The sequence below is a fragment of the Talpa occidentalis genome, unplaced genomic scaffold (assembly GCF_014898055.3).
Source record: "Talpa occidentalis isolate TD23 unplaced genomic scaffold, MPIMG_talOcc4v2.1, whole genome shotgun sequence".
NCBI classification, from domain to species: Eukaryota; Metazoa; Chordata; class Mammalia; order Eulipotyphla; family Talpidae; genus Talpa; species Talpa occidentalis.
In genome coordinates, this window is record NW_026555331.1 from 115405604 (window position 1) to 115418867 (window position 13264).

General features: G+C 33.3%; 1 protein-coding gene across 4 annotated transcripts in view; it reads left to right on the plus strand.

Annotated features, from left to right (window-relative positions):
* Positions 1 to 13264, plus strand: part of SEMA3E (semaphorin 3E) — a 391299-nt gene that overhangs the window by 341274 nt on the left and 36761 nt on the right. For all 4 annotated transcript variants that reach the window (XM_054692488.1, XM_037510801.2, XM_054692490.1 and 1 more), the window contains 2 exons: positions 1741 to 1834; positions 12995 to 13114. In XM_054692488.1, coding sequence (XP_054548463.1) covers positions 1741 to 1834; positions 12995 to 13114 — 214 coding nt within the window. The remainder of the gene's footprint in view (positions 1 to 1740; positions 1835 to 12994; positions 13115 to 13264) is intronic.

Here is a 13264-nt window from a genome sequence, read left to right on the forward strand (position 1 = left end):
AGGCTTATAAAAATGTGACTTTTCTAAAAAAGTTTGTTTCCTTCATGTAACTTAGGAGTTCTTCTAATTCTGAAATTCTCTTGTTTTTAGAATTCTTACAGTTCACATTTGTTATCATTTTTCACAATGTCATAAAACATTGCTTTAGTAAGTGAAAGATAATTTCATGTTCTTAGTTACTCTGGCATTGACTTGACAGCTTAAAGTTAAATGATTACAATAAAATATGTAGACCCTACCTGATTTTTCAAGTGTCAGTGACTAAAGAGGCAAATAAGTATTATGTTCTGAGAGACTTGATCACTTCTTCCTTCACATGATGCTTTCAGTGTGTTTGCAAATTTAGATGAAACCCCTTCAGTGTGTTAGCTGAACAAACCAATAATTCTGTCTTATTTGAACATTTATTTTCTTCAGGTCTCATTGCAAATTTCTGATTTGTAGGAAGTTAACACAAATAATTTTCATATTATTCATCGGCAGTCTTGCTCTCTTAATATTGTGTGGTATCTAAATAGGTAAAACTTTCTTTTTGGTTTAAAATATCAGTTCAACCACACCTCTGTATCAGAAGGCCACATTTGTTCTATAGGCTATGATTTAATTTTAGGAATAAGACTAGAGGACATTAGGAGTCAGGTGAAATATGCTTTTACACAAAAGGTTTTGAGCACCACTAGAATGGCAATTTTAGGATATGAGGAAGAGAAAGAAAGGCAAATAAGGATAGAACAGATAAGATGAAGTAATTGAGGTGGATGGAATGTCAAAATCAGTTCAAGAGAAATGCTTGCAGATCTCAGTGGTTACTCTGGCCTTTTTAAGATTTTAGTTTCATGATTCACAAATGGGAAGGGCTACTCATTAATGCCACAGAGAGCAGTATCAGAAATGTTCTGTTGCATAATAGTTTATTTCCTACAAAACTTTCAATATTGATTTTAATTGTCACTTTTCCAAACTGATTTTCTCTTATTCAAATCAGGTATGACACATTAATTGAAATTAGTTATAAAACTGTCCATTAATGAGCATTTTGAAATATGAGATCATTGAGAGAAAAGTTTTGCAATTCTTTGCTTCCAACAGGAACCAAGAAAGTGGTAGTTTTTCATGGAAATACTTATTTTCAATATCTGACTTATGTGAAACCAGAAAGAAATATTGTTCATCATATGACATTTATTTAAGCATATAAATTCAAGTAATTATTGATGTAGTAATCTTCCTCCAAATGATTATTAGATGTCTATTGAAAGGATATATGATGAAAATAAAAATGATTAGGAATAAATATTCTGAATTATTGATAGAAAATGTTATTTTCTTTTATATACTAATAAAAATTTGCTAATACCTTTGTGGAATGAAAACCCATTTCCATATTTATCACTTTTTAATACCTTTTTAATACCTTTTTTCAGCAAGCTTCTATTCCTTTTGTAAAATTTAACTGATGCATGTAAGAATAATGAAACTGTCTGATCAAGTGTTAAAAACTGCTAATTTCTTTCATTTCATCACAGCCATACATTTTGGGATGAGTGAGAAAACTAATAAAGGTCCTTAAAAACCCATGGAGTTATAAAATCCATTTTGTTCTTGAATAACATGAGGTTACTATTGCCCTACATACAGTACCTAATTTATAAGTAATAAGAATTTCATGTTTCTACATGAGCAATTAAATTCTTACTAAAGTTGGCAAATGCCTAATGCCTTTTCTGGTTTTCTTTCAAGGATCCCCTATTTCATCTGGAATCGCACAGATCTGAGCGAGGAAGAGGAAGATGCCCTTTTGATCCCAGCTCCTCTTTTGTCTCCACATTAATTGGTAATTATCCTTCTCACAGACTTCTGGTGGTAGTTATATTGATTTTGAAACTTCAGTTAGATTCCCTGGGTATTTCTGTGTATATATTGCCTTGTCATATCTATTAGTTGGTTCTGGGGCCAATAATATAAATTGTAAGACATACTAACCTGAGCCATTTTGATTCTAAAATAAGTGCAGCTGCTATCAAGTATGTTTGTCACATTCTGAAAGCACCAGTGTCACCTAATGCCTGATGTAAGACATTCATTTTTATTATGTCATTTATTGCACAAAATACAGTTATATGAGTATTTTATAAAACTTAGCCAGATAAATTAATCTCTTTTTCTATATGTTAATTCTCTATGTTTTAATTACTTTGTGATTTAGGAGAATCTTTATTCTCTTCTTGGTGTCTTCCTCTGTGTTCAGAAGAATTCAGCAGAAAGTCTTCTCAGTTAAGAACTTCATAATTGTCTAAATTCCTGCTAATCTTGAATGTAAACTATGGAAGTTAACTTCTCAAACTACCACTAGGTGTTCATCTTGGAACAATAGAATAAGCTGACTATGTCTGACCTAGGTTTCAATTTGATTCAATTTAATTAGATAAGGTACTTGACAACCTCCCTTAAGAAACAGTAAAATACTTTTTTATACTATTTGGTGTTAAAAATGGCACACTTGTCAAAGTATTCTAGCACTGTGATACAGACTTATGGGTAAGTTCCCAAGCATAAGATTGAAGAGAGCAATCCCTGACATGTAGGATAGGGGCAATTAGGCATCAGTCTGCTTTCTCAGTGTTGAGGGGTTGTGATACAAGCATGGTACAGATGTACAAGTTTCTATTATTACATTTGAAACACTAGAGTTATAGGCTATTAATAACATTAAGCCATCCTGTTTGCATAAAAATAGAAAATATAAATAACATGTGGAGACATCCTACTCTAAATTCATGGTTCAAACTTAAAATTACTCACTGAGGATAAATCAATATACCTTATGCTAGATTTATAGCTGATACCGATGTTCTTGTGTATTTTAGATACTATTTGTTCGATAATATATTCTAGACAGTTGATTGTGATGGGTCTCGCATCCCATTCTCCAAAATCCTCCATCCCACTCATGGTAACTCAGGTCCAAATAAGTGTGTGTGTGTGTTATATAAATATCAATATAAATATATATCTTTAGATATGTAGATATATTGGTAGAGAAAATATCTTTTGTTGTATTAATAGAAAAATTTTAATTTACTTCAGCTTCATCATTTAAAAGGTCTGTAAGATGAGGATTTCAATTAGTCATTCAGACCTTCAGTGACTTAAACAATTAGATGTAATAGTTTTAAGGAAAAAAATTTTATTTTATTTTATTTTTTTTAAGATTTATTTATTTATTTTTATTTATTTATTTATACAAGCACTGGGTACAGTTAGAAGCGCGGGAGGGCGAGAGAAGTCACCAGAGCAAGAGCGGGGAGCAGAGCAGGCAGAAGGACGGAAGTACACTGCTGAGGGGAGCAGCGGGCGGCAGGAGAGGTCTGCGCGCCATGTGGGACCCTCTGCTGGTGGCCGGGGAGCAGCCGGGGATCGAACTGGCGCTGCAGAGGCTGCGGGCAGCTTCGCAACCCAGCGCTCAACCACTGCGCCACCGGGGAGGCCCAGGAATAAAATTTTAAAGAAAAATATTACTTTAAAGTATCTTAAGTTCATGTGCTAACCTGTGTGTGTGCAGACTAAGTGAAAACTAAGTTTAGAATAACACAGCCATCATAAGTGTTAGAAATACTCAGTAAATTAGTAGCACATGAATTAAAATGCACACATTTGTTAGGCTCATAAAATTTTTTAAAATGTTTTTAGTGATTATTGTAACTTCCTAGAGTGGAGATTTGATTAAGTCTGGAAGGAATTTTCTCATCATCTTTCTTTTACCACACAATACCTTACATAGAAAATTAATATTGACTGACTGGATTGCTCACTGTGGTTCCTAGGCCAGAAACCAAAGAATAAGTTTTGAGATATTATTCATAAGAATATTATAAATAGCATTTAAAGTAAAAAATTACACAGTAAAGCCTACATCAAGAGTGAATTACTAACAAGATTAGAAGAGAACACCATTTATTTTTAACATTTCATTTAAATGGTTAAATATATCTTAGCCAGCCTGCCACTCACCACTCAACCTCCCTGGAGCTTGTTTATGCATGAAACCAGGAATTTAAAACTGAATTTTTGAAGAGGGGAAATATTACTGGAGGGACATTTCTAAGTGAGTTTCATTGAACTTCCAAATCAAATTACACCGTGCTGAAATGTGAAGTGCTTGCCATCTGGGTGGTGGTTTCGCTTATTCAGAAGAGAAATCAAATCATAAGGGCCCTCCAAGCCAAACACAAAAGTTATAGGATAATCCCTCCAAAGAGAAGAAATGAAAATACAATTCTTCACATTTGTCCACTAGCTTTCATCCCAAAGTACCTTTGAGAGATCATTCACTCACTGTGGATATGTGGCAGCCACTGGGCTGGAAACCTGATAGCCAATGTGAGCAAGCAACTCCTTTAGAAGAGAGGAAGTAGAAATAACTCACCCAATTGAAAAAGCAGCAGGAATTCTGACTGGAGAAAAGTAGAGCTACCTGAGTTGGAATTTGGCAAGCTCAAGGTAGCTTACTAGAACAGGGGAAAATGCATTAATGTAGTATTTTATGACCACATATGTTCTCTGCTGATAGGTTAGAACAAAATTCTGACAAAAAAGATGACCATCTTTAAGATCATTGTTCCTTCCTGGTTTCCTTGTTAGTTACAGCTGACACTTAACATTTAATGCTTCTTCACATTGAGATGTTCTTTCATGATGAAGAGTTGAATTTGTGACAACACTCTTAAAACTATCAAGGCCTCCAAAGGAAAAAACTGCAAATCAGAAAGTGTCTTTTAATTTCTTTACTTTAGATACACTTTTTATTTCAGTTACCTTAATTCAGTTGACTTAAGAGAGCATATAGGTTAAAAAATACTAAAAACTAAATAATGATTATATACCAGGGTGCAAAGCAAGTTAGTAAACACAGTGTTGTTATGTTGATTATTTACTTTAGAAATGAATTGTTAATAAATTATAATGATTCTATGTGAAACAGGATTAAGGAGTAAAAACAAGCTCCTTGATAAGCTATTTTCTGTATGTTCAAAAAACAATCAAAATGGAGCCATGCATTATTCAGGGCTGCTCTTCAAGTGACATTTTGTATTGACATAATTTGTCTTGGTGGCATATAAGTACATATCACAAGTACACGTTTAGCCACATTTTCCCCCTAATGTGATTACTGACACTGTATTAAAAGTGGTCTTTAGTAACTGTCTGAATAATAGAAAACTTTACAACCTGATTTTAAAAAGTTTGTCAAAACAATGAATTATTTAGTAAAATAAATTACTGTACTACTCGTCTATACCTCTCAAGTCACTCAAAGATTTTTAGTACTTATCTTGCCACTAAATTAATATGTTTGGTGACTGGCCAAATCAATATCCAGGAAATAGTTTATTTTGTTATGTTATTTTGACCAGGAAGGAACATTTTCATCATTTATGCTTTATGTAATATTGCAATATTCTCCTTATGTTGCTTCAGTAACCTGGATTCCCCTTAACTTTTGCCCTCTCAATTCTATTGCCATTTTTTAACATTTCATTCTGCCCTAGACTTGTATTACCAGTTCCAAGTGTAACTTAATACCTGCCATTCTAGAAGTGCCTACACTATGCTCTGGCACACATTACATGTTTCTAGTGTTTGGGGGTAAACCACTCTGCTCTGCCATGTATCTTTTCACATTTATTTTGAAAGAGTTAGCTTTGTTGTTGGAATACTTCTCAAGTTAAAGACTTACTAAACTGCATTTCAACAAACAACCACAAATTTTATAGTCACTAAAATTTCTTTCTTTTTGGTCTTATGTTACTAATTTTTAGCAAATAAAACTATAATAACTTATAGCTCCAGAAATTATCTTCATGAGCAATCATTCATAATAATGAGACCTTTGTGAATATATCTCCTCATTATGGATTCTGTGAATTAAAGGTCAAAGCTGATTGAATAAGAGGAAGTCGGAATACACACAGGGAAAATTTAAGTGATTTTTTTTCAAGCACTTAATAGCATTCATTTTTTTTTTATAAATAAATGTTTCCTTTTAATTAACTATACTTATACTCAGGGTAGAATATGAATGAAATCATTCTGGCACAAATTAGAACTTAATAAATATTAGGAAAATAAATGGAAATATCTACCAAAAGGTAAAATATATGTCTTTATTATTATAACCTCTATGAATATAAAAGTGAATGTGCTGGCTTGTCTCTTGAGTTCATCCCAACATGGATGTAAAGTTAGTCCCTTACCACATTCCTGTCTCTAATCTGTCATTTCTTTTCCAAGATTGCTGTGCTCTCACATTTGGCAAAATGCCAGATATCCACATGCTTACTGTTTTTTCTGTCCATAGTTGTTAGTCTCCTGGGAGCTATTTGAATTCGTTGCTTATGATTTCCTCACGGCAAACAAAAAAATAATTAAAATTCTTACTCTCCAATTCCCCATTGATAATCTTTCCTTTGGTAATCTGGTTGATAATGCTGGTAATAATGTCACTGGTTTACCACCTAGAAAACTCAGGGTATTGCCCGAGTCCAGAAAATACACATGTAAAGATTCAAAATATGTTTTTGTGTTTCCCTCATGACTTAGAATCCTCCTTCTTAATGTTGATAGTTAATACTAACTCTATGCCAAAGTAAAAACAAAAAGCCCAAACATAATGGTGACGGATGTTATCTAGATTATTGTGGTGTTCATTTCACAATATATGCAAATGGAAAATCATGTTATGTCCCTGAAACTAATGTGAAGTTACATATCAGTATCCCAAGGAAAGAAAAAAAGCCCAAATGACAACTGCAAAACTATTAAAACAATACTGTCTTCCTAGTTTCTGTCAGCATCCTCAGTCTGAATTGGAAGTTAAAATACATCAGTCATTCTTATCTATCCTCATCCTCCCAAGTGCATTTTATTTCTATTTCCACTTGTGCATGTCATAGTCATTTTACCCAATAGTGCATCATAGTAGAATAATTTTCTAACAAAATAATACATTTCAGTTGTAAAATGAGACAGTTTAATCAGTCTATTGCCATGTGCTTTCCATGAAGAAAATATATCTGACATTTTTAGATTTGTAGACATTTGCAATATAAATAGGAGAAATGCTTGGGTGAAACTTAAGAAGATATGAACAGCATAGAAAGCTAATGTGAATTTTTTCTTGATTTAATGATTAAAATCTGTATTTCCAAAATAGTGAATAAAAGCTCAAATAAATTAATACACAATTCAAAGTTCTTAATAATATTCCATACACTATTAAGGCAATGCAGTATGTTAAATAAAAGAGTTGTATTCTAAAAAAGTATGTAGAAAACTGTTTAAGTTATGCATTTAAACTTATAATTATTTATAATGGATTTTAAAAAAAAAAATTTTAAGGATTTATTTATTTATAAAAGCACTGGGTACAGTCAGAAGCGTGGGAGGGTGAGAGAATTCACCAGAGCCAGAGCGGAGAGCAGAGCAGGCAGACTGAGGAAGTACACTGCTAAGGGGAGCAGCAGGCGAGGCAGGAGAGGTCTGCACACCATGTGGGACACTCACCTGGTGGCCGGGGATCGAACCTGTGCTGCAGAGGCTGCGGGCAGCTTCGCAACCCAGCGCTCAACCGCTGCGCCATGGGGGAGGCCCTACAATGGATTTTATTTTTGTATATTGCCACAATTCCAATGATTGTTATATTTTCTTTCATATAAGCATTTTAGTGTAGATGTAGTCATTGTTCGGAGACAAATTCTAGAAGAAAATAGTCTCCGTGTTCATTAATTAAAATTATTAAATAACCTAGGCTTCTTAAGCAGCAAAAATCCAAGGAACTCTCCTATTCATGTAAATGCCTAACAGTTTTTCCTTTTTTTGTATTTTTTCCCAGAAGCAGTTTTGAAAGATCAGTCATATTCTAAGTTTTTCTTGCTATCTTATATAGTTTTTTTTCCTTTTAAATATCTAGAGTTTTTGATTTATTCACTTATTCAATATACCATCCATTGACTCAACACATGTCTATTGAGCATTTTCTGTATTTCAGACAAAAGAACATATTGGACACTTCAAAAAGCCTACACTGTAGTGAGGCATAAAGCCAAGTGCACACAGAGTCTGTTAACATGGTAGGATGAACAATATGTTACAAATAGGTATGAGGACTGTGGTGGTACTATGACTACTAAACTAACAAAAGTTTGCTCAAAAATTACTGAAAGTTTCATGGAATAATGAAATAGCCAAAAAAATGGAAATAACTAACAATTCTAGGCAAATGTGCAGCAGAGAGAACATATAAGTTTGACAGACTCCAGAAATCACACATAGGGCTCTCTGATTCTCCAGACAACCAAGACGAAGAGCAATAGTACAGTTTTGCCCATGTCAAGCAACAGATTCCAGGCTGAGAGCTTAGTTTCCCATCTTCCCCAAACAGAACCATTTCCACTATTCTTTGATCTGTACATGGAGAATATTGTTGATTATAATACTAAGTTGCGTTTACCTTCAAAATACCATGCAGATGTGCTTTTTTACTTTTGAATTATAACCACACCTGATCAACTAAAATCAATAAACATCAATTTCCATCAGAAACCATAAAATAAGAGTGAAAAATAATAAAAATCAAGTTGCTTATTTTATATTCAGAATATCAAAATAGCTTAGATACCAGCTAAATTTATGGTTAAGATAAAATAAATTTATGAAATATCGTATCTCTAAAGACAGAGAAAGCTAAAAACTCAGTTCTGCTCTTATCATTGAAACTCTAAAACATATTTTATTCTGTGTGTGAAAGTTTTTTCAATCCATGAAAACATGATTTATCCAGCTATTTTTTGCATTCTGTAAAATAGTAAAATATTCACTCACTAATTTTGTCTAACTATACCAAATAGTTTTAATTTTAACATTAAATTTTAGTCAGAGGGCCTCCCCGGTGGCGCAGCAGTTGAGCGCTGGGTTGCGAAGCTCCCCTCAGCCTCTGCAGTGCCTGTTGGATCCCTGGCCACCCGGTGAGGGTCCCACATGGTGCGCAGACCTCTCCTGTCTGGCCTCCTGCTCCCCTCAACAGTGTACTTCGTCACTCTGCCTGCTCTGTTCTCCCCTCTGGCTCTGTTGAATTCTCTCACCCTCCTGCGCTTCTGACTGTACCCAGTGCTTGTATAAATTTAAAAAAAAAAAAAAGAAAATAAACCAAGCTTTTAAAAAATAATAATAATAAATAAATTTTAGTCAGAAATGATGTATTTACTGTAAATAGTGGCAATTAATACAATGCTCAGTATTTTTGCTCACTTAACTACTAGTAAGTAGCATTTTTGCCTACAGTTTTATTCTAATGTATTATTTTTCATTAATGTTTTATCTTTCTTTTTTCTAAGGAAAGCATTTTGCTAAACATCATTTTTATCTGTTGCTATATATATTTTTCTTCAAAATGAAAATAATATATGAAAGGAGAATCTTTCCCTTCTGAGGAAAATGTTTCCAACAGAAACACATTTGGTTCAGTTTTGGTACCTTATAGTTTATAACACCTATTTAGCATCTTTGAAGTTTAAGTCATATAGTTCAGATTGTGTTTCTTGAATTGTTCACAAATGATTTTCTTCTATCTGGTTACAAAAAGGGAAATTAAATAAAATTAGTAATGTATCATTTTCTTTGTGTAGATTATCTGCCCTGGATATGGCATTATTTGGTATCATGGGGTTGCCATCTAGTGGCCTCTGAGAGTACTTGTTTGTTAAGTTTATAGCATTGATTAAAGCAAGTAAACTTTGAAACTGTATTCCATATTGGGTAAGTGCAGAAAAATGGATGTGAACTACTATAAAGATTATTTTCTAATAATAATAGCAACAATAATAATATAGATATCAGTCTTAGAAATATTTCAGAATTTTTTAAATATCCTAAAGTTTTAAATATTTAACATTTAAGCAAGAAAGCTATCATGATTTTTTAATAAACATATTCTTTGAGCCTGTGATACCTCTCAGTTCAAGTCATATTAGAAAATGTTTAGAATAACTTTACAAAATGGTCTTTATCTTTTTGATGGAAAATAATCAACTTATAATGATTAAAAGCAAAAACATTTCAGAAAAATCCTTACTCTGGTGTTCAGAAAGTCAATTAACTCCTTTATGTGTCAGCTCCTTCATTTCTGTCATAGAGTTGGCAATCCCCCTAGGCCATTTAATGAATTAACATGATTCTTCTGTCTATATTCAAATTGTGCAAACTGAATCAAATATATGGTTCAAATCCCTAACTACTGAATGTATTTTGTCTCAACGTGCTATTTCTCCACATATAAATGCAAAATTCCTGGTGAAGAAAATACTAATCAAAATAATAAATTAATTTTGCTCCCTTCCCTTTCTGTTCCCCAAGAATTTGATTAAATAAGAACAAGTTTATATAAGAATTCTGTTACAATTTTCCTCTAACAAATTATATTTTAAGTCCAGATATAAAGCAACTTTTTTCTTTTATTTTTTAATTTTTATGTAATTTTCCTCATCACACCTCTCATTTAGCATGTATTAAATATGTGGGATGAATTCAACAAATAAGACTTTTTTAGCTGATATTGAAAACTTTCAAATATAAAGAAAAATTGAAAAGAGGAGCAATATTTACACCTATATGCTATTGATAATAGCCTGATTCACCAGTTATTAATACTCTACCACAGTGACTGTCTCTCCTCTACCCCCTCCTGCTCACTCACTTGATCTGTATTTCTCTAATGTATAATGTATATACTTTAAGAGTGAATTCCTTTGTGGAAAACCTGAATTTTTTAAAAAAGATTTTACTTATTTATACATACAAGAACTGGGGTAAAGGCCAGAGGTGTGGGGAAGTGAGAGGATTCACCAGAGACAGAATGGGAAACAGAGCAGGCAGACTGACTGAAATACACTGCTGAGGCAAGCAGCAGGTGAGTCAGGAGAGGTCTGCTGCACCATGTGGGTCGCTCCCTGGCCAGGGATTGAACTCACGCTGCAGTGGCTATGGAGAGCTTCATAGCTTGCATCTTAACCCCTTGTGCCACCAGGGAGGCCCAACCTGGATTTTTTTTTTTAAGCATCCATAGTGGATTTTGTGAACCAAAAAAAAAAAAAACAAAAACAAAGAACAACTATGTACAGTTACTTGTCTTTTTGGAAATGAAAAATAGCTTGTTACAGGACATTTTTGAAACTTTGTTTCTTTAAAGACTTTCAGTTCAATTTAAATCTCATTATTCTATTTCTAATTCTGGTGTGAAAAAAATTCATCTTAACTTTTTAAAAAAGTGAGTCAGTTAACTCAAGGTGAAATTTAACTTCCTTAGGTTACAACATAGTTGATACTTTCTTATTTTAAGCCATACATTTCTATATTTAATATAAATTTTATATATTTATATTAAACCATACATTTTTGAAACCCTCTCTAAAAAATTTAAATATTTTCTAAATATAATATATAAATATGATTCTCAAATTCTTTTTCTTATGTCTGTCAATTTTTTATACTTTATGTAACTTTAATCATTTTGATTCTAAAATTGATCATACAATTAACTTCATTGAATTGGGAATACAAATATAGTTTGAATTCTTGTAAATTTTAAACCACTTTAAGTATACACCTATAAATAATATCCAAGTTTAACAGAAAAACATTAATATTGTGAGTTTTGTATACTTATCATCTCTAAATTGATCTTTAAATCTGACCAAAGCTATATGACACTCATTACGAAAGTAATTGTAGGGCCTCCCTGGTGGTGCAGGGGGCTGGACACAGTGTTGTGAAGCTGTACACAGCCTCTGCAGTGCCACTGGCAGTGGAGCAACCCACATGGCACGGCAAACCTTTCCTGTCTGGCACACTGCTCCCCTCAGCAGTGTATTTCAGTCAGTCTGCCTGTTCTGTTCCCCACTCTGTCTCTGGTGAATCCTCTCACCCTGCCACACATCCGGCCTGTACCCGGTTCTTGTATAAATAAATAATAAAAAAAACTTAAAAAAAAAAAAGAAATTAATTGTACTACCCTAAACTGAGGTTGCTGTTGCCAGTGCTGATGCTGTCATTTGCTTCTTGGTCAGAGATTTTTGCCTGGGACAGGACGGTGGAGATGTGTGTGAGCAGGACAGCCCTGGCAGTACTATGATGGACACACTTTGAGAAAATAGAACTCCAACTCCCTATGCTTGAGAGATGTTGGCTTTTTTAGAACTCCAGTTATATCCTTACATTATGTTTCTAATATCTTTCCCTTTTCATAAGCTATTCTAATGTCTTTCTAGTTTCAAAAACACATTGTCTTTCTTGAGCCCGAACATAACTTGTTCATTTTTTGGTCAGATTTTAAGTCTGCAACCTTCACCACACATCACTGCTGATTTCATTCTTTCTACTGACTGCCTGATTAAATTATGACTATTTCATTCCTATCTAACTAAACCACAAACTTACAAATTAAATGACAACTAATTAGATTATATACAACTTTGTCAGATTTTGTGGTTCTGACACTAAAATCATGTTAATGGAAGCAATTTCTCCTTACTAAAAGGGTTTTAGTTAGCCAGCTCACATTTAATGCTTATGATAATATTACCTTGATACTATGAAGGTGAACCATTTAGTAAAGTAAAATCAAACCAGATTTTTTTATAAATACTAACACAGATCTTAGTATATGCCACATTCTTTACTTTAACAATCCTTTGATTGCTGTTTCTATTTATTAGTGAGGAAACTGAAGCAAAGAGAGGTTCAGTAACTCGCCCAAATTCACAGAGCTTATAAGTGGTAGAGTCAGAATTGAATCCTGGCATTCTGAGTGCACCATCCATGCCCTTAAAAGTAATATTATTTTTATAAGATCTTATACAAAGTAAACCTGGATATGTTTAGTGCAGTTATGACTGATGATCCAGAGACATATATTGACTTACTTTTAACTATTTCCATGTAGGCAGTGAATTGTTTGCTGGACTCTATAGCGACTACTGGGGCAGAGATGCTGCAATATTCCGGAGCATGGGACGCCTAACCCATATTCGCACTGAGCATGATGATGAACGACTATTGAAAGGTGAGTTCAAGGAGAGAAGAGTATGTAAATCAGAACTTAAACAATTCATGGAAAATTTGCCCTTTTGATAATTATAACAATACAAATATATAGCTTTTACAAATTTCAGGATTTTTTTTCTTAGTTGTATGGATTAGCTTAACTATAAAA